Source organism: Camelus bactrianus, chromosome 5 (assembly GCF_048773025.1).
Source record: "Camelus bactrianus isolate YW-2024 breed Bactrian camel chromosome 5, ASM4877302v1, whole genome shotgun sequence".
Taxonomy (NCBI): Eukaryota; Metazoa; Chordata; class Mammalia; order Artiodactyla; family Camelidae; genus Camelus; species Camelus bactrianus.
Window position 1 is genome coordinate 88,737,222 of NC_133543.1, and position 22,747 is coordinate 88,759,968.

Genomic DNA, 22,747 nt, shown 5'->3' on the forward strand with positions numbered 1-22,747 from the left:
GTTGGGCCAAGCTGGGGGCCGCAGGGAGGGGCCCAAGCCAGGGGGCAGGGCTGGAATAGAGCCTAGCTAGGCCAATTTGTCAAGGCAGGGATTTCCCTGGAGTTGCCCTGGGATGAATGATTCTCAACCACCACCCCTTGCTTTGAGGGGCAAGAGTTTCAGGGCAAGACTGCCTGAGGCAGGGCCTCAGCCTCAGGGAGCAGTTTCTCTAAGGATGTGTTTGGGCCATATCCCCATGGGGGCAGCAACCTTAGGGGATAAAGGAGGCAGTAGGTGGGGAGGTCATTGGGCATACTGTAACTTAAACTCTTTAAAAAGTCACAGGTTCTTTTGAGAACATGAGAAATACATATATATGCTCTTAGGATTTTACTTACAATTTTAGGGGATTCACAAACCCCTGATCACCCTCTGATTAAAAATGCCTGCTCTTGAAACTGTGCTCTTAGGGCAGGGGGATTACTGAGGATGAAGAACCCTTTTTCCCTCCTAGCTTGCTGCTGAAGTCTTTCCATTTTCCACGTGGCCTCATACCTTGAAATCTGGCTATCTAAATTATGCCAATGAAACTAAAGAACAAAGTGAGTCACCTGACAGATTGTTTTTACATAGTTCCCAATTCACTTCAATGATAGTCACCCTGAGGGCACAGACTGTGGCACTGGTCTGGAGGTAAAGAAAGTTATCAGCAACTGGGAATGAGCCCTGGTGGAGCTCTCAGACTCTGCCAGCAGGTAAAGGCCTGGGCATAAGACCTGGAGTCCTCCAAGGCTCCCATCTTGAAGAGCCAATGGAGAGTAGAACAGCCTCCTGAAAGGGTCACAGGAGATGACTGGTCACAGTGGAAGATAAGAAAGAATGATTTTACATCCTTCCTGGAAAATGTTTTCAGTAATGTATACAATAATGCAGTTCAGAACTCAGCTGTCTGGGTTCAAATTCTGGCTGTTATTTATTAACTGTGTAACCTCTGATAAGTCATTTAATCCCTTCAAGACTACATTTCCTAATGGGTTAACAGTATCTTCCTCAAATGATGCTGTGAGGATTCAATGTCAGGCACTTATTAGAGTCCCTGGTATACATGAACTGCTCAATAAATGGTAGCTGTTTATTACTGCTGTTATAATCATTATTATTTTATTATTACTTAGATCATCATCTTCCCCCAAGACTTGACACGGGGACAGAAACACCAGTACCAGGTAGAAAGGACTGGTGAATGAGGAGGCATTTGACGATCATAAGTAAATAAACCAGAAAAGGCCTCTGTGGTTTTTGCCCCAACTCCTTCCTCTACCTAACAGCTCCCAGTGAACATCTGAGTTCTACTTTCCTTCCTGTCTCTCCAGGTAAAGTTTCAGATGGTCTTACCTACAGAGGAAAACTCAGCAGAGAAGGCCAAGGAACTCTGCCAATCCTGGTCTGCAAAATCGTGCTAGATTTGTCCAAAGAATCAACTTTCTAACTGTCTAAGAGTCTGTGTATCTCACATAGCCTTTACATTTTTTCCTGCTAAGTACTATTCATTTTATAGGTTAATTCTGTTGGTCCCAGAGAACTCCTGTGGCTATTTCCTGGCCCCTGTCATCCTATCTTTTCTAGTTCATCTAGTTACTATGCTATCTGAAGTGGAGTAAAGGATGGGAAAGTAAAATTCCTTTTTCTTTCACTCTGGGAAACTAACTTGGCCTTAGTGCTTAGAGCTGTTTGTAGTTTCAATCCCCTATTGTGGTTTAACCTGTTATCTATGCCTTAGAAACATTTTAAAAACCAAAAACAAAACCCTTATCAATTGGGCAAAGGAAAGCAGAAGCCATCTGTTCTGTCTAGTGTCCACCATGGAGAAAGATCTCAAGATCAAAGCTCTTGAATGGAAGCTTAGTACAGGCCACAGAAGAGAAGCATAAGAAGAATGTGAAGGATTGGACTGATGGCCTAGGCTTCATCCAGAGACAACATGGGGTGGGATGCAGTTAAGTGAAGTGGGCTGGTTATGTACTCCATAGATAAGCAATCTCAAAAGCAGGGGAGTGTGAGTGCTTTCTATTCCATGCTAAAGAGAGAAGAGGGTCTCTGGGGAGCATCTGGGACTAGCTAAGGACTCTTAAGAAAGGTAGACTAGCCTTCCTAAGCATGTTGTGCCTTTTTGTTGACTTGTCCCATATACCTAAAGTCCACGGTAGATCTTGGGTCTAGAGACCTTCCACCTAAAAAAGGCGGTATGGGATACACAGAGACTGGCTTCCACTCAGATGGAGAAGGCTAATGCCTGATGGGTTGGGGGCAGGGCTCCCTCAGTTAATAATACCCATGCCTGTCAACGTGAACTTCAGTTGTCCTTCCCTTACAGTGGAGCCCCTGACTATATAACTGTCAGAGAGGCTGCTGCCATGGGAACTCCTTTCAAAGTGACATTAGAAAACTACTCTCCAAGTCCATCCTCAGCAGTTGAGATAGTGACAGGTTAACTGAAGAGCCCCCTTGGCTTCTTCCTCTTGACCTTTAACAGCTGAGGCCTCTGCACAGGGCTTGAAGGAACCTAGAAAAAAAGGAACCCAAGTTAATAGAGGTTTTGAACAGTTCTACTTAAGTTAGGAAAGGAACTTCCTTCCTCCCAGGGCTCTGGTTAAGATAGGTGGCTGACACAGGAGCTTGAAGTCCATGTCAGGCAGTGAATGTGATATAAGACTTTATGCAGGAGATACAGACATCCCTTCTCATCTAGGAAACAACCTCCTAGCCCATCACTGGAAGTATAATAAGGTATAAAAGGAGTAAAGGTCCATCATTCAGAAGAATTGCAGAGAGGAGACAGTGGGGGAAGATGCAAAAGACCACGACTCTCCATCTAGAAATCCACAATTTAGACGCCTGGTCACAAATACCACGCCCACCCACCCAATGTTGTTAGGGCAGTGTCAACTAGGTGACAATTCCAGGAACCACTGGCGTGGGGACTATAGGTACAGTCTCTCCCAACTCTTGAAATGCCATCCAGGATGCTGCTCATGACTTACTGTGGGCTCTTTCTCAGGCTCTGGGAGCGATGGTGCTAAGGAGACTGGCTCTTCTGGCTGGTTCAGAAGTTGGCTATCAGTTCCTTGTGAGGGGGCACTGCTTGAGGTCTGGGGAGCTCCTGAAATCAAAAAGATCAAGGGAAGATACTGATAAATGTCTTTTTCTTATCAGGAAGGCATTTGCATTTAACAAGTATTCTGACAAAGGCCAGGCCTTGGTACTAATATGTAAGCAGACACAAATCCATTTCCAACTAACTTTGGAAAACCCTGTTTCTACTATAAAGATACCCCAGGCCAACTTTAACCACATAGGACAAGAATCTCCTTGACTCAAAACAGCTAACTGTTCTACATATTGCCTGCCATGTCTCAGGTGTAAGGATTAATCTTTCTCCTGGTTCTCTCACTAATTCTCTTAAGCATCAGTCTCAATAATACTTTCTGCAGTGATGGAAATTTTCTGTAGCTGCGCTGACCAACTTGGTAGTCACTGGCCACCTGCGGCTATTGAACACTGGAAATGAGCAAATGAGGAGATGAAATTTTCATTTTATTTAATTTTTATTAATTTAAATTAAAGTACCCACAAGTGGCTAGAGCTACCATACTGGACAGCACAAACCTAGACCCTGATTCTAAGCCCAGAAAGACCAAGTACCTCTGGAGCTACTTACCAGTGCCTTGATGCTTCTGTCCCACTTGGATCTCTTGTCTGGCGACTGCCATATACAGACTCTGTAGATTCATGACAAAGGGTCTTCCATCACCAACACTGCATGCCTCTGGTAGTTTCTATAGGGGAGAGGAGATGCTATCATTGGTTACATGGTATTGCTAAAGAAATTTGATATCCCACTGGCAGAACTGGCATCAACCTCAAAAGAATTTATACAGAGAAGTTAGATCCAATATAGGACGTTCATATCCAAACCTGTTGGGACCAATATAAAGACCTCTTGGGAGATCTTCTCCTTTGAAAGGCAACTCCAAATGAATATTTTTATTTTCCTCAGTACTTGGTCTATTATGTTTCCCCATGAATACCTCATAGGTGTCTAGGTTCTTTCTTCCAAAAGGATGACCTCTTAGAGGACTATTTTAGGAAACTACCTTCCCTAAATTGTCCCTGAGCTGTACAGATAAGTATTTTAATTAAATTCACTCCAAAATTTCTGCAGTAGAGAGAGAAAAAGGATGAAATCCAGGAAAGGGGAAAGAGAGCAAAAGGGGAATGACAGACTGAGAGACGAGAATAAATTATGGAGCTGTGACACTCAGTGAAAGGAGACGGGAGAAATAAAGTTTGCAAAGCTCTGGAGGCTTGCCTGCCATTTTATATTCCATACTGCAATCCCACTGTGCTTTACTGTAAGCCATGGACTCACAATGTGGTGATATTTCCCCAAGGTGGGGAGAAAAATCTGCTCTTGCGGGGGGGGGGGTGAAAAAAAATCTCACTCTTTTAATGTATAAAGCATACATACACAAAGAGTGCATAAACAATTTTGGTATATCTGTGCTATTAAAATTTCCTGAGGGGAGATGATTAGGAGAAAATGTCTTAAAAAGGTTCCTCCAGGAGGTGATAATGAAACAAAGTTTAGAAATACTGCTATAATCACACTATATTTATCTGTTTCCTTTAGTGTAGAATGAACTGTGGATTTAAATCCACAGCAAAATGCTTTGCCTAGTTCAAGTTTCATACACTTGGCTGAACTGAGTCGAAGTAATGGCTGAAGACTGAAGAAAGTGCAATAAAAATGAGATGAAAGAGTATGGTGTCCAGTGGACCCAAACCTGGCTGTACTTCAGAATCTTGGAAAGGGCCCAGAACTACTTCATCTGTCCCTATGCATTCAAATTGTCATGGTTCCCAGCCAAGTTAGCAGGTCTCCAAGGGGAAGCCATGCCAGCAGCTCACATGGGAACAAACTCAAGAATCCTGGATTGGCCCACATCTCATGTCAAGGGAACTTTCTCTGTGCTATAAGGGCACTCATTTCTGAAAATCACTGTGGAAGAAGGCTGGAAGAGAGAAAGTGGGACAAGCAGTGAAGCAGAATCTTGAACCACAGTCAAGATTACATGGCTATCTTTCTGTGAGTACAGTGCTAGCTGAAAAACTTGTTGATCCCCAGGAAATGTAACATAGATTTCTACTCCAACCTTACTCACATAAAGACTATATCAGCCATGGACTTTCACTGGAAACCACAGACGATGAATCAGGAGTCTTGAGTGCAGACTTTGCTTCCAGCAGTAATCACGCTAGAAGTGCAACAGCCCCTTCAGCAGTATTCCCTGAGGAATGAACTGAAACTGACCATGTACATCTACCTTACCTCACTCTCCTTCCTCAGTTCAGCTCTCCAACCGCCAAGCCACCTCTTCCAGCAGAAGGTTCTCTACTCTACGGCCAGAGAGCCCTGATAGCAGAGAAGCAAACAGCTTCCCCATCCTCACAGCTCACATCTCTAGGATCCCCCTTCACACTGCCCAGGGATTGTGGCCTCTCTTAGGGCCATCCACACACGGCTTAGTAGGCACTGTGCTGTCTGTACAAACGGGCTAGGCAGAATCTAGGCAGGGCAAGGTCATCTCCTCCTGCCCTTTCTATGAACTAAACAGACTCATAAAATTTCCAGGGTGACCTTTAGCCGACTCAGGTATTAAGCCTCAAAATGAAGTACCAGAAATAAATGGCCACTAAAGCTAGTGATGTCCTGGACCTAAGTCCAAATCCAGAACCTATATCTTAGCCCTTCTATCCTTTCCCTTCTCAGAGAGGTTTGGTCCTGCAGTTGCTGCCATCCCACCCAAGGATCTATTCTCAGAAAAGTACTAGGAGAATATTGGTACATTGCCACATATTTACTATGTGCTAGACACTATTCTATGTATTTAAATGCATTAACACATTTTGTGTTATTCACTGCTATTTCCCTGGCACCTAGAACAACTGGCCCATAGGAGAGGCTCAACAACTATGCGTGAATGAAGGAATATGGTAGGCATGAGTCCGACCCCATCTTGCTGAGGCAGTCACAGCTAGTGAGTGGTGGGACAGGATTAGAATCCAGACAGTCTGGCTTCAGGGCCCACACATATGATGACTACCCTATTTACTTCTCTGAACAGCAGAATTTTAGACTAAAGGGCAGTACAGCCTTCCCCAGGATTACAACCCTTAATCCCTCACATCACAGATCATCTGCCTATATTCCCAACCAGCTCAGGAACAAGCTTTCTCAAGGGACAAGAAAAAGGAGGCAGCTGGCCCCACGTGGAACCCTCGGGGGGGGGGGCAGAGGAGGGCTAAAAGGCTGTGTCATCAATCCTATTCTAGCCATTCCCCATCATCACTGATTCCTTGGGCATCATTCTCAGAACATGCTAAGGAAGAGAGGTGGAGAGGCCTGAGCCTGGGAAGGAGGGACATTAGCTCCCTGTGCAGGACAATGGTAGGGGTGAGCTTGGGCAGGCAGCGGAGATCAAAGGGAGAAGCTGGAGTCAGGACTAAGAAAAGCAAACAGCAGTGCCCCCTGCTATAAGTACACCTGAACCAGGAGCAAGGTGTACCAGCCACAAGCAGGTCACTGCCCAGAGTGGGGAAGGGAGAAGAGCCAGGTCAGTCTCCTGTATAATGTGTTCATCTGATTAACTCAGAATCAATTCTACTCAGCAAAGAAGCTACTGAGAGTCTACTATGTGCCAGGCCCTGTGGGACTGAGGAGGGAGAAGTGTACACCCCAGTCCTTCCCTCCTCAGAGGACAGAGTCGGTACAAAGATAGATAAATCAGAGGCCCCGACTCAAAGAGTTTATATTCATACGTGGAAGAGAGGCAGATTCAGGTCTCTCTCGCTTTCTGAAAGTTTGCTTTATGCCACCTTGTTTTTTGGAAAAGCCTACATTAGTACCTGTTTTCAGTAACTGGAAGAAATTCAAAGATTTCCGCTTTAGAAAAACAGGTCATTCAGGGAGGGTATAGCTCAAGTGGTAGAGCATATACTTAGCATGTACTAGGTCCTGGGCTCAATCCCCAGTACCTCCGTTAAAAAAAATTAAATAAATAAACCTAATTACCTCACCCCCCCCCAAAAAAAAGAGTGCCTCCTAGAAAGCAGGTCATTGCTTCTTCACTTTATGCCATTTCAGCTTACAAAAGGTTTCATAGAGAGCTCTACTTTCAGAGAGCAGGGGAACCTGTATATTTGTGTTTTTTCAAGCATTATAACAGAGTTATAAACAAATGGTAATAAGAACCCAGAGAAGAAGAAAGGAAGAAAGTCCCACTGAGAGTCCTGCAAAACACTTCAGAGGTGGTGACATTGAGTTAAGCCTCGCAAAGTTAGACAATGTGGTGGAAGTATTTGAGGCACAAAGGTGTGAAAAGACAGGACAGGTGGGTGTATCTCATGGAAAAGCAGACTAGAAGGCTAAATTCATATCCACCAGACTGCAAAGGACTTTTCTGAATTAAGGATATGCCCATGGGAATTCCCTTTGCTTTACAAAGTAGCTTTCTCTGCTATACAACTGCTTACCAAGGCTTCCTTGGCTTCAAACTATTACTGATACAACAGTGAGGAATCAGAAGATTCCTCTAGGCTTCCCTTTTTAGGTTTTCTGCTACATTTAGAACCTCTTCACTAATTTCTGCCAGTACTGTGACTCTATCATAGCCACAGGGTCCACATCACTCTCCTGTCTCCCACAGCTGTGTTACTCTCCAACATCCAATTCACTAGGACTCTGGCCCCTGCTATATGGCCATATCAGAAGCATTAGAAAAACCAAAGTTACAGAAATCACAAAGGCCACTTTATTTCCCCTTCATGTCCCTATGGCAGCCATCTTGGTTCCTAGGCCCTAAATGCCCATCCTTTTACAATAACTCCCATCTTCACTGAGTCTAAAACTCACTCTCAGTGGTCTGGAAATCCCAAGACCCCCTCCTACTCTATAATCCCAACAGGATCTGCTGGAGCAATCCCAATTGCCATTTTCAACTAGAAATAAAAGGTCTGATCTCACCTCCACTCCCCACCCCCATCTCACCTCCTTTCCTCTGAGGCTGCTTCAGAAAACAAACTTTGAGAATCCTGGGTAAGGAAAGACTGGCCCCCGATATACTGCTCATCCTACTCAGTATGGACCCACAGGTGACACATACAGGTTTAAAGATAGAAGAGAAAGGAGAAATGAGCATGCTGGAGCTCCTGGCATCAGCCCTGAATAGGTCTTTGGTTCCTGCACCAGCCCCAGAAGCTGGCACAGACCCAAGGCCCTGACACTGACTGTCACAATATCACAACCTCCAGGGCAGGGCCCCCAGTATGTGACCTCCTAAGGGTAAGAATCCTCTCCTCCCTCTTGCAGTGTGTTAAACTCTGCTATACTAGATACAAACTTCCCTCCCTAGGGGGTTCAAGTCTCAGGTTAGGAAATCATGGTAATTTTCATCATTAGCTCCTCTTAGGGGTAAGAACGCATTAGAAAACCCTTCTAAGGTCTCAAATTACTAAAGGGTTACCAAAATAAATAGAAAAAAAGAAAGGGAAAGAAAAATGGTTCAGGAAGAGGGCTCTAAGAAGAAAGACTCTTCAGAATAGAATTCCTCCCCCAACCATCCATTCATTTGGTAAATATTTACTGATAACCTCCAATGTTCAGAATGATGTGGATGCTGGGGATATAGTACAGTGAATAAAAGAGATAAAAATCCCCTGCCTTCCTGAAGTTTACATTTTAAAGAAGGGAGACTAAGGACAGACCCAGCTAATTGAAATATATACTCTATCACATGGTTTTAGCACCACAGAGAAAAATAAATCAGCACAGGCATTATGGGAAAAGGGCAGGAATGTGCTGCACTTTTAAACAGAGGTCAAAAAAGGCCTCACTGAGAGGTAACACTTTAAAAAGACCTAAAGGGAAGTAAGAGAATGATCCATGTCGGTATCTAGATCAAGTGACCAGATTCCCAGTTTGCCTGGGTCAGTCCCAGTTTATGCTTGTTGTCATTTATTAATAGAGCTCCTTTTCTCTCTTATAGGTGTCCCAATTTGGATGATAAATTAGATGGTCACCCTATAACAGAGGAAGAGCATGGCAGGTAGGTAGATATGAATCTGTGTGTTTTTTTGAAATCATGAGATAATGTAGTATATGATCTTTCATTCTGTAAGATTGGAAGCTGTTAAAGTTTATAAGCAGAAGAGTGAAATGGTCTGGTTTACATTTCAAAAGATCGCTTTGAGTATAGAAAGACAAGAAGTGGGCAAATTTGTTAGGAGTCTGCTACAATAACCAAGTAGGAGACGAAGGTAGCTGCAGCCTGGGTGGAACAGTGCAGGTGGTGAGAAGTGGTCAGATTCTGGATATATTTGAAGATATGCCCAATAGGATTTGCTGATGGGTTGGGTGTAGGATGTGAAAGGAGTTAAGGATAACTCTACTCCAGGGCATAAGGTAGATGTTACAGAGAGATGATCCAGAACCCTAAAATAAAATCCCTAAATCAGAGATAAACTGAAATGGCCCCTGAGTCCATAACACAGACTCAGCTTGGGTAGTAAAAGAGGGAGAGTCAGAGGGAAAGGTGAACCCAAAGCCCAAGGGAAGTATCAAAAATGTTTAAAAAGAGAAAGCTGAAAGTGGCTTCTCAAAGAGGAAGAAGCAAAACTATCCAGGAATTAGGGGGAAATTCTCAGAAAAAAAAAAAAAAAAGAGAGAAGTAGAAATGCTATTTAAGTTCTGGTTTTGGAGACTCAAAGATTTGGATTTGTACGTAAGGTCTTCTATTTGTCAGTTGTGACACTTTGGGCAAGTTATTATAGTTAATCAATGTCATTTTAAGAAAGAGAAAGAAAGATGGAGGGTTGGGTAGATCTAGGGGCTGGGGAGCAGATTGAGACTAACATCTACATCATAGAGTTCATAAAAGGATTAAATGAGAGAGTAGAATAAGTACCCAAGAAATGTCTGTCCCCTCCCTCTGAAGGCAAAGGATGCTCAAGAAATACTCTCATGCTCTACTGCATAGAAAAGCCAGGGTCTGATCCAGTTATCAACCTTGCCCCACTGCATCCTAAAGAATATGATCTAACAATTCAGTGACTAGTCAAAGCCCAGGTCAGGGGAGATATGATCACATTACGCTGTGGGTAGTCACTGTCCACCATCACCACACAAGTCCAATCCTCAGTCTCTGGTAAGGACCAAGGCCACATGGCTTTTGTATCAGAAGGTCCTGGCTTTAAATCCTGGCTTTGCCATTTAGCAGCTATGTTACCAACCTCTTTCAGCCCCCGTACCCTCACCAGTACAATGAGATCAATATCTACTTTTATGAGACTGATAGAAGGGTTACATGAGATAGCACATGTAAAGGATGCCTGCTCCATATATGTTATGTCTCTTTACCTCCCCCAAGCTGCTCTTGTTGCCTCTCAAAGATCTCCTTTACTCTCCTCATGTTCAGAACCTAACCAAGAGGCCAAGGTTTCATTTTCATTCTCTTCATCCTCTTTTTTGGGTCGGGGTGGATGGGTATAATAGTGGACAGTAAATCTCCCTATTCTAAAAGCTCACAAAGCACAAACAGCTACTCCCTAAAAATTTTTAGCTAAAGTATTCCACGCAGCCCAACTTGTCCAACAATGATTCTACCAGGAACCCTTTGTCACCACTGTTTCCTGCTCCCAGTGTGGGCTGTGCAAGAGGTTTGCTATGGCATTCCCATTTTAAAGGAATATACACTCAGTAAAGGGTATCTGAAAAGCAGAAAAACGTGGCCTGCAGAAACATCATCCAAATAGTTAGCCACATATTTTTGATGGGATAAATCTCACAGTTTTTTCAGAGTCTGAGATTAAAAAAACCAAAAGTTCACATAAAGGACAGAGAAAGAGATGTGGTGGTGATGTCCGGGTTTTTAAAGGACAACCAGTTCACTCTCTCTTCTCCTCACTGGAAGTTTTTCCATAGCAGCTCACTTGGATGAAGTATTTCAGGCAAGATCCAACCCCAAGGGGTCCCTCTGTGTCGTCCCTCACAGAGTAACCCTCCGAGTCCTCTCAGTTCACTGATCAAAAACCTTGGTGACTTGGGAGAGACCCAGTACTTGGAGGATACAAAGCATGCTGCCCTTGAGAGCGTATGTGAAGTGGACAAGACAGCTGACTTGCTCCTGTGTTTGGTCTGGTTTGGTTTTGTTGGGTCTGTGTCGCTGCACAAGGCCTGCCCTGACCACCCTGCCCTGCCGTGGCTGACCTCACTATGCTCTCCCATTGGCCTCTTGTTCCTGCACACCCAACCACCCACTCTGCATTGGGCTCTGCTAAGGAAACAACACAGACAGACCTGAATTTCATCTTGTGTGTGAGATCTTGCAAATTAAACAGAGTCCACCTCTGGCCTGCCCCCTTTTAAAACAAGGTGGGAGAATGGATGCATGCACACATTCACATATTCAAGCATGCATGCATGCAATCCAGTCAAATCCCCACATCACTTTCTTTGTGGCTCGCCCTTCACAATAGGATAATTTTGCTGCCTCAATCTCCCTCACGGTGCTGGAAATGCAATTGAGATAAGATAGGTACACAGTTCAAAACAATATGAGATAAAAGTCCAGACTTTTCTGGTTCTGCTTGAGGCCTAGGTAGCTCCCTGAACTGCACAGTCAGAAGAGAAGGGAGATGGGAAGAAAGACTATAGAGGTCCAAACAGGAGGCTTGAATAACGTTAGTAAGATTAAGATTTTGGAATGGTTTCCAACATACTAGGTACTAGTCTAAGCATCTTTATTTATTTTACTATTTTGTGGGGGGAGGGAGGTAGTTAGGTTTGTTTGTTTATTTATTTATTTTTAGAGGAGGTTCTGGGGATTGAACCCAGGACCTTGTGCATGGTAAGCATGCACTCTACCGCGTGAGCTATGCCCTCCCCCTAGGCTAAGCATCTTAATGCATTATCCAATTAATCTCCACAGTAACCCTGTCAGGGAGGCACTAAAATCATTCTCATTTAACATATGAGAAAACAAGGGCTCAGAGAGGTTATGAAACTTGACCAAGGCCACAGCTAAAAAGTATGATATTAGCTACTGACAGCTAGCTAAGTGTTCAGGGAATCATTCTTTGCATTAAGGTAAGAAAGAGGACCACTCTAAATTTTACATGGTTGTGTCACTGCTTTTTAAGGATAAAAAGACTGCTGACAGGAGCTGCTTGTTTTTCTTGGAGAAGGGGTGGGAGTAGAGAAAGAAGGAATGAGAGCTGCTATGGCACTTTCTGAGGGGCTCTGGGGATTCCTGCCACCCAGGAAACCACTTCCGACCCCTCAGCCCCTGTGCTGCCTGTTAGTTAGAAAGCCATGGTTTGTGCTGGGGCTGTTCATTAAAATCCTATGTATCTTCATAAAAGCAATAGAATTCATAAATATTAGTTGACATGGTTGAAATAAAGACATCTTCACAGATAATCAAGAAAAGTATAGGTAACCCTTCTCTAAAAGGTCATAAAATTAATACACATCCATGTTTACCAAATAATTAGCCTCTATTTTGTAAACCATAGAAATCATAATTCTCAGATCCTTATATCAGAAGAACAAGAACGTTTCTGAATTTTTGTAATCTGTATTTTGATCTAGGATCATACATTTCACTGTGAAAGGCTTTATTTAGACAATTTATGAACTTAATTAATGTATGTTAATTAATAAAACTGAATAGTTTTTTTTAATATTTTAAAAAAAAAATGGGGAAGTAGAGGGCCCAGGAAGCTGAACTTCAGAACATACACTTCAACCACTACACTATACTGCATCTTAAAATCACCCAGTGAGACATCTAGTCCTCCCTCCCATCCCCCACCTCTCACTCCCCAAGAGGAGGCTGATTCCTGCTCTGAGACCTAGCGGTACTAGAATGTAACTCTCTCACTTTCTTTCTTAAATCTTCAAATAGCCCAAGAGACTGATAGAGGGGAAAAGACAAAATACCCCCTGCCCCAGAGAAGGAACGCTTTACTTAACCCCTTGAGTGTCCTCCAACTAGAAAATCAGAATAATGAATCTCTGGTATGGGGAGGCTCTAGACGCTAAATCTCCTTTTAAAACAAGTACAGCCCCTCAAAGTCATAGCAGGAAGGCCCCTCAGCTCTGCCCCAAAAGAAAAATAATGGTAAAGGGAGTGGAAGTGAAGGTGGGGGCAGGGGCCGCTGCACTCATAAGAGCCCTTTGTGGTGGCTGCTTCTGAAAGGAGGTTTTGCTAGACAAGGTGGAACTTCTCAAGGTGACAAGCAAATGGTACAGCCTAAGCTGTGACCCTTTGCTTGCTCCATAACCACCCCCTCCCCTTTGGAGGGCCAGAGCCCAAACTGTCCCCGAAGCTCCACCCAGCCCCAGCACAAACCACGGCTTTCTAACTAACAAGCAGCAAAGGGGCTGGGGGGACGAAAGTGGTTTCCTGGGGGGGAGGAATCCTCAGAGCCCCTCAGAAAGTGCAGTAGCAACTCTCATTCCTTCTTTCTCTACTCCCACCCCTTTCCCAAGAAGAACAAGCAGCTCCTGTCAGCTCTGGCTCAGGGAGGGGGCTCCGACCAGCCTATTAGGGGACAACTGGTCTGGAGAATAGTTTAGCCCGATTCTCAAAGTCAGCCACCTCACCATCCTTTCTTCAAATGGAAATGAAACCAGGTAGTGAAAACCAAAAAGAAAAAAGCATCAGGTTTAGTAAAAAGAAAATTGCAGCTACAGAGCAGGCATCTGGCTCTGAAAGCTCGTGATCCCTGCCCTGTGCATGAGCACTATGCAGCACTGCACAGTTCATTTGCCCCCTGTTTTAGTGGAGAAGAGAGGACAGTCAGCTGGGTCTATAGGACACAGAGGTGATTTAGAGGACCCGGCAGTATTATCTGTAGGACCTCTATCACCAAAGGGATTTTCTTTCACTCCCCATTACACGCTTGACAGCTGGGAACACAGCCCATGGAGACTGTGATCTCATGGGCTCCCCACTCCTACCCCGCCTGCTGCCTGCTCCCTGTAGGGTGACAGTGTCCTCTCTACCCCTCGAAATCTTACTCTGTAGGGTGATGATGCACCATCTCCCCATAACACACATTCATGGTAAGGGTCTGATCTTCATGACCTTGGGTAGGTAAAGATTTCTTAATCGAACACAAATCATAAAGGAAAAGATTGATGAAGTGGACTACATCAAAGTTAGGAACTTCCGTTCATTAGAAGATACAATAAGAGAGCAAAAAAGCAAGTTATAAAGTGGGAGAAAATGTTTGCAATACATATAATCAACAAAGGACTCATTTACAGAATATTTGAAGAACTCTGAAAAGTCAGTAAGAAAAAGATAAATAATCCAGTAGAAAATTGACAAAAGGCTTGGACACATCTAAATGATCATAAATACATGAAAATGTACAGAACCTCATTAGTCACTAGGGAAGTTAAGAAACCACGATAGGCTACCACTACACATTCACTGTAATGGCTAAAAGGAAAAAGACAGATGACACAAGTGTTCACAAGGATGTGGTACAACCAGAACTCTTATGTACTGCTTATGTGAGTATAAATTGATATAGTCACTTTGGAAAACTGTTTGGCAGTATCTACTAATCTAAACATATGCAAGCAATCTTTCCACTTCTATGTACATATCTTACACAAATGGAAAAATAAATTGTGGTATAGTCTTACCAAAAAATGTTATATAGAAATGAAAATTAACAAAGTACTGCTAACATCAATGAATTTCATAAAAAATTTTGAGTGAAAGAAGTCAGACACAGAAGAGTATACTATGTATCATATAATTCGATTTATATGAAGTTCAAAAGAGAAAATTAATCTACCATATTAGAAGTTAGGAAAAGTGACCCTTTGGAGGCAGTAGGTACTGAGTACTAGAAATTTTCTAGTTCTTGATTTGGGTGCTGATTACAATGGCTGTGTTCATTTTGTAATAATTCATCAACCTGTATGCTTATGATATGAGCACTTTTCTGTATGCATCTTATACTTTGACTTTAAAAGTTTATTAATGGAATAAAAACAATTTGGCAGTTCCTCTAAAAGTTAAATAAAGTTACTATATGACCCAGCAATTGCACTCCTAGGTATATGCCCCAGAGAACTGAAAACATATGCACATACAAAAACTCACACATGAATATTTATAGCAGCTTTATTCATTATAATCCCAAAATGGAAACAATCCAACTATCAACTGACAAATGAATAAACAAAATGTGGTACATTCATATCATGACATATTATTTTGCCTTAGAAAGGAATAAAGTACTGATACCTGCTTCAATGGATGGCCCTTGAAAACAAAGCTAAGTGAAAGAAGTCAGACACAAAAGACCATATATTGTATGATTCCATTTATATGAAATATTCTGGGTAGGTAAATCCATATAGAGACAGAAAGCAGCTTAGTGATTTCCAAGAATATGGGGAATGAAAAATGACTGCAAACGGGTACAGGGCTTCTTTCTGGGGGTGATGAAAAGGCTCTGGAATTAGACAGTAGTTATAGTTACACAATCTTGTGACTATTCTAAAACCACAGAACTGTACACTTTTGGTGTATACTTTTTGGTAAATGTTATGGTATGTGAATTATATCTCAATTTTTCAAAAAGATTAAAAAATAAAAGATAAAGTCTCTACTCCTGCACTCTCTTCTGCCTGTTCTCCACTCTGTTCCCTCTTTCAGGAATCTATCTCAGGCTCTCAACAGGCCTGGACGACTTTTAAAGGACATTAGCACAGCCAGTGGAGCAGACTCCTGCCTCGTGGCTGAGTGACTGGAGTTAGCACAGAATGGAGGCAGAGCACACGCTCCAGGTCACAAGGGCCTGGCTCTAAAAATGAGCCCATCATTAGATGTGGTATATTTATACAATGGAATACTATTCAGCCATAAAAACCGACAACATAACGCCATTTGCAGCAACATGGATGTTCCTGGAGAATGTCATTCTAAGTGAAGCAAGCCAGAAAGAGAAAGAAAAATACCATATAAGATCACTCATATGTGGAATCTAACAAAACAATACAAAACAAAAACATAAATACAAAATAGAAACAGACTCATAGACATAGAATACAAACTTGTGGTTGCCAAGGGGGCAGGGAGTGGGAAGGGACAGACTGGGATTTCAAAACAGATAAACAAGATTATACTGTATAGCACAGGGAAATATAGACAAGATCTTGTGGTAGCTCACAGTGAAAAAAAAAAGGTGACAATGAATATATGTATGTTCATGTATAACTGAAAAATTGTGCTCTACACTGGAATTTGACACAACATTGTAAAATGACTATAACTCAATAAAAAAATTAAAAAAAATAAAGTGGCTGTATCACAAGATGAAAAAAAAAGCCCATCACTTACATATTCTTTCTATGATCTTGGTCAAGTGTCTTAATCTCTTTGAGTCTCAATTTTCTCTCTATAAATTTTGAGTAGAATAACTCCTATCAACGAAGGTGGTTGTGAGGATTGTTTAGTGAGATCATGTATGTGACATTAATTCCACTCCCTTGAGATTTCCAAGGAAATCAGCTACTTGAAGGGAATCAGAGAAGCACTTTAATCTGGCAAAAGAGCGTGGGCTCTGGAGTTGAACTGCTTGCACTCAGATCCCAAGTCTATTACTTTACCTTTCTAAGCCTTAGTTTCTCCAGTTGTACAATGGGAATAAGAACACTACCTGCATTTGAGAGTAATTAAGAGGATTAAATGAGGCAATGCTGGTGAAGTGCTCAGTATACCACCTGGTACATAGAAAGCACTCAATAAATATTAACTGCTATTATTAATTCAGCCATTAAACAAAACTGTGAACTATGCCTATAGATAGTGTGCTGTGTCCTAAGGATAAGATGGAGTTCACTGCCTTCAAGGAGCTCATAGTCTGGCTGGGGAGTCAGATACATAAACAAATAATTGTTCTTCTGGCCAGGCACACACTGGAGCCTTTGATTCCCAGTTAGTAACACTGGGTCTAAGGCATTACAAACCCAAGCTGCATACGTAAGGGATGGTGTAGGGTGGGGGCAGTGGTGAACAGACAAACCATGAATCAACAGTAGACCCCTTCTTTTTTCCTACAAATCTCCTACAAGAATCTAGATAAACAGGCAGGCAGACTTAGACTTCCTCCTCAGTATTACTAATCACTGGCCAGGGGCTTAAGGGTCTCGTCTATGTATCTGTCTCCTCCTACTCTACAAGTGGCTGGTTCCTTCTCAGCTTTCAGACCTCAGTTTAAATGTCACTTCTTCTGGCCCCCTCACCACATCATCTACTTGTTCTTATAGCACTCTATTCTTTTCCCTCAAAACAGTCATAATAATTTTCAATTATTTGTTTACTTGTTTCCTGTCTTTCCCACTAGGCTGTGAGCTCCTAGAGATCAGGTTCATTCAGCAAATATTTACTGAGTATCTGCTATGTGCCCAGCCCTGAAGTATGTGCTAGGAATTCAGTTTGGGGGTACAGACATGGCCACTGCCTCGTGGAGGTTATAGGCTATATTTGCTGCAGAGCTTTGGGATAGAGGTTTATTCCAGTCCTGACTGAGGACCCTCTCCAACTAGCCCAATTAGAGATGAATCCTTGGCTGCTAATCTCTCACTGAGTCCGAAAAGCAAGAGATTGGAACTCTGGGGACATCTTAGTTCTCCCTTTTGCAGTCCTAGATTCCCATGCTCACAGCCCAGCAGAGTTTAAGCTAGGGCAAACAGCACAGCCTCAGAGCCATTTCAGCAAGTTCTTTCCTTAAAAAGCTATTCATATCAGCATTCTAAAAGCAAGAACAGTCAGTGTTGGGCAAGGGACATACTGGGTGGGAGGTAGGGATAGGGAGGCAAGAGCCTCCTTAAGTCCTGCAGAGAAGGAATAACTAGCACCCCTGGAAGTGCTGAGCCCTCAGCACCTTTCAAATCCAGTGCCCTGAGATTCTCAGATGGCCACTTCCTGTAGTCTGAGCTTCTCCCTCATTGAACCTGGCCATCCCTAGGCTGCTTCCTGCTGCAGCCAGACTGAGGACTATGGATGCTACATTAGACTATAGTAAATAGATTCAGTAGCAAACTCTCTGGGGATAGGCGAAGGGAACACTGTTTTCCAGGACCGGGAGATAATAAAATTGAAAGGATTATTTCAAAAGCTGCTTCAAATTCTTTATTAAATGAATAGGGTGTATGTATATACACAGACACACACGGAATCAATCCTTTAATAGCAGGAGATCGTTAATAGTTGAAAAGTAGAATCAGGGAAAAAGTCTCAAGCCACAGAAACAAACACATTTATTCATTCAAGAATCACTAACTTGGCACCTTCCCTAAGCCAGACTGTTCTAGGTCCAAAGCAATAAATGAATGATTGTAGGTTTGGTAAAATGCATTCAGTTCTATGATAAAGGTCTATGCACAGTTTGCTCTGAAGAGAACAGCAGAAAGCAGGCAGGATTTTTCACCCTTGTCTGATTTCCCAGCCCACCTTCAAAACTCCCTGCTCTTAGAGGCAAACAGAAGCAATGCCAGGGGTGGATCTGGGGGGGTGGGGCTGGGGTAAAGGTATGTCTGTTAAATCAGAACCGCATTTTTTAAAATTTTTTACTGAAGAACAGCATGTTGAATCAAAAAATAGAAGGTAAATCCAAAGGAACCAGCCAATTAATAGCCCCAGCCCAAATCAGTGCCTCCAGACCTATCAGAATTAATGATGCAACTATAGGCAAGCTGGCAAGGAGAAGCAGTGTCATGTGGGGAAAGATGTTTTGCAGCTACATTTGTGTGTTTATCCCAGGAAAACGAGATTCTCTGGAAATCTCTGCACTCAAATTCCTAACTCAGCCCCAGGTTAGAAGAATGCATATCCTCAGCACTAATCTCCCTTGCCCTTCATTGAGCAAGTATAAGCATCATGCTGTTCTCCTGGTACTCTGCATATCCTAGATGAATATCCTGGGCCTACTCATGACAGGTTCGACATGAAACAACCTATAATTTGGAGAAAATGAGTGTGGAAGGAGTAGCTCTTCCAGGATCCAGGATCCTGGGTTGGCAGGGAGAGGAGAGTATATTTTTTTCACTCAACATCAAAACTTTGCTATTATTCCAATTACCAACTGTGTTTTCTTACCACACTAATATGAGGCTACTTGGTACCATCAGTAGGGCTCTTTCTAGATTCATACTGATCTACCCTCTCTGTTGCCTGGTTCAACTGATGATCAGTAGCACCTATTTTCTAGGTGGATGGTACAATATGACTATGGGAGAAAACTGTTCTGTATATGAAATACTAATGACAAACGACTATGAAGTAAATAAGGTGGCCAACTCAGTTAAGCTCCCTTCTTTAGAAGTATGTCCTATTCACTCATAGTCCCCTTTGAAAGGGCAAAATGAGGGGATCATATCAATACTGTGCAACCCTGATCCCCTGGCTCCAACTAATTAGACCAAGGATGGACACCTGACCCAAGAGAAGTCAATCTCTAGACCAACCAGATTCTCTACATTGGGAGTGTGACCCAAAAGTCATAGAGCATGGATTCTTAGCTTTTTGTGTGTGCCATGGACTCCTCTGCAGTCTGGTGAAGGCTGGGACCTTTTTTAAATGCATACAATAAAATATATGATTACAAAGGAAACAAATTAAAATGCTGTATTCAAATATTTTTTAAATGCGTAACAGAATAATACATGTACTTCTTTATTAATACATTACATTACCAGATCTAGTAGTGGGTCAAATAACCACCATAATTTCAAGTAGTGGTGAGCATGAACTATATTTCATGATACTTGCAGCAACTATAAAATGGTATGAAAATAGCTGTGATTTCTATTGATGAATAAGTCACAGATACTGCTGACATGGTAGTTTTTACTTATATTTATTACTTTTTATTGAAATGTAGTTGATTTACAATATTGTGTTAGTTTCAGGTGTACAGAAAAGTTATCATTATACATATATTTTTCAGATTACTTTCTATTACAGGTTGTTATAAGATATTGAATATAGTTCCCTGTGCTAAATACTAAATCCTTGTTGCTTATCTATTTTATGTATAGTAGATTGTATCTATTAATCTCATACTCCTAATTTATCCTTCCCCACCCTCCCTTTCCCCTTTTGTAACCATAAGTTTGTTTTCCATGTCTGTGAGTCTGTTTCTGTTTTGTATATAGATTCATTTGTATTATTTTTTAGATTCCACATATAAGTGATACCATATAATATTTGTCTTTCTCTGACTTAATTCATTTAGTATGATATTCTCTAGGTGCATCCATGTTGCTGCAAATAGCAATTATTTCATTCTTTTTATGGTTGAGTAATATTCCATTGTGTATACATATAACCAAATCTTCTTAAGCCAATTGTATGTTGATGGGCACTTGGGTTGTTTCCATGTCTTGGCAACTGTAAATAATGCTGCTATGATCATTGGGGTGCATGTATCTTTTCGAATTAGAGTTTTCATATTTTCAGGATATGTGCCCAGGAGTGGAATTGCTGGATCATATGGTAACTCTATTTTTAGTTTTTTAGGGAAACTCCTGACTGTTTTCCATAGTGGTTGCACCAATTTACACTCCTGCCAACAATGTAAGAGGGTTCCCTTTGTTCGGCACTCTCCCTATCATTTATTATTTGTAGACTTTTGGATGATAGCTATTCTGACCTTGCTTACATTTGTAACAGAAGGAAATGCTAAATTTCAGTTATAGGTTAACAAAATAAAGATGCAATTTTCCCCCAACCCAGTTTGTGAGACCCTGAATTCTAAACATGAATTCTCAAAGGATCCATACACCCCAGGGTAAAAAACTCCTGCTGGAAAGACTCTCATTGGACAACAGTGGATGCTCACTTAGAAAGGCCACACAGATCTAGTCAGAGTTAGCAAAAAGGTAAGCCAAAGCCACATGTCAGTTAATAGTTTGTAGGGGCAGAAACAAACTGGCAAGCAGGTCGCTGTGAGGGGTAGGGATGAGCAATCTTAAGATCCCAGAGAAAGATGCTACCTTTCTAGTTCCCATGAGACATGGCTAGGTGGCCTGAAATTAGATATTGACAGATCTCCCTGTGCCATTTCAGTAAATTTCCTTTTTACTTAAGCTAATTTTCTTCCTTACAGTTAAATACTGAGATAACCCTTTAAATAAATGATCTTATTGAGACATGTTTATAATATACTATGTTTATTTGTATATATTAACATCCTACTGGGTTATAAATTCCTTAAGAGTTCAGAGTATGTCAGGGGGAGGGTACAGCTTAGTGGGAGAGTGTGTGCTTAACATGCACAAGATGCTAAGTTCAATCCCCAGTACCTCCATTAAAAAAAAAAAAAGAGTTCAGAGTATATATAATCTTAATTCTGTAAAGCCCATAGCTGCTGATTTCCATGAGCCTGCTGTAGCAGATACTAGTAATATCAAACACACCCAGGGAGGAGGGAAAGCTGCCTTTCTTCTGCCCATGTGGCTGAACCTGGCAGGCAAACCAGAAAACCAGGGCAGTTTAGACAGTGAGCTGGTGGGAGCCTGATGAAATGGATTAGGATTAAAAAAATCAGTGAAGAAGTCCTGGTACCATATAAATCATTGTAGAACTCTAAGTTTAGGGAGGGCAAGGGCAAGAGGGAGGTAAAAATGGCCAGAAGAAGAAAACAAAGCTGTCAGAGATCCTCTTGGAAGATGCATCTCCAAGAGATATTCTATTTTATTGAGGGGGGAAAACTGAGGGGGATAAACTGTGTCCTGAACAGCTTTCCTGTTACAAAAGCAACACCAATGGTCAATGCCTAAATTCCCACTGGATAGACGTAGGCCTGGGGCCACTTCAGAGAAGAAGGGAATAGAATGACTGTCAAGGCTTTTCCCATTGCTCTTCCACTATTTTTAATCATCCCACTGAGGGCAAACAGGAAAGGAGAAGTGAGGGGACAAGGAACTGAATATTACTGTTAAATGTTTAAAAATGCAGCAAGTAGCGGAGACATGGTGTTTATTATCCTTTATTCCTTATATATGCCATATATTTTCTTCGTATGTATTAAATATTTTATAGTAAAAAATTTTAAAAGACAGTGAAAACCAAATCAAATCAAACATCCAAATATAAAAGTAAAACATATTTAACACAATATCGCAGTGACTATTAAAGTCCAAGCATGGCAAACTCGCTGAGGGACATATTCTTCAGACTTGTACCAGCACCTGGCCACCCTGGACCCTGAGTTTAAAGAAGGGCACCAATTCCAAGAAGTCTGAGGTTCTAAGAAAAAAAAATTTCTGGCTATGAAGTCACTTCCCAGAAAGTCAAGAAGCCTGGCTGGCTTCAGGGTTAGGAAGTTGAAGTCCTAGAAGGTTAATTGCTAGGCCTGAGTTATCTGCTACCAGCTCAGCTCAACATACTCATTCACAACAAGGTAACTGCCTCACTCATGGCTTGGGTGGTGATGGAGGGATGGGACTCAAAGTTGTCCAACAATGACTCTAAAATCCAGTGACTAAGGAAAACTAAGCAGGCCTTAAATGAGGCCTTTAAAGGCCCTTAATGCCTTAATGAGGCATTAAAGAGATACCAGAAAAAGATGGAATACAAGGAGAAAAAGGGAGGTTAAAGATACCCTTCAATCAGACCTT

The 22,747-nt window shown here is 42.0% G+C and overlaps 1 protein-coding gene across 5 annotated transcripts in view; it reads right to left on the minus strand.

The window, feature by feature from the left end:
* Positions 1-1,123: 1,123 nt before the first annotated feature.
* Positions 1,124-22,747, minus strand: part of NHEJ1 (non-homologous end joining factor 1) — a 75,842-nt gene continuing 54,218 nt past the window's right edge. For all 5 annotated transcript variants that reach the window (XM_010948796.3, XM_010948794.3, XM_010948793.3 and 2 more), the window contains 3 exons: positions 3,698-3,815; positions 3,021-3,139; positions 1,124-2,542 (listed from right to left, as the gene is read on the minus strand). In XM_010948796.3, coding sequence (XP_010947098.1) covers positions 2,468-2,542; positions 3,021-3,139; positions 3,698-3,815 — 312 coding nt within the window. In that variant the 3' untranslated portion in view covers positions 1,124-2,467. The remainder of the gene's footprint in view (positions 2,543-3,020; positions 3,140-3,697; positions 3,816-22,747) is intronic.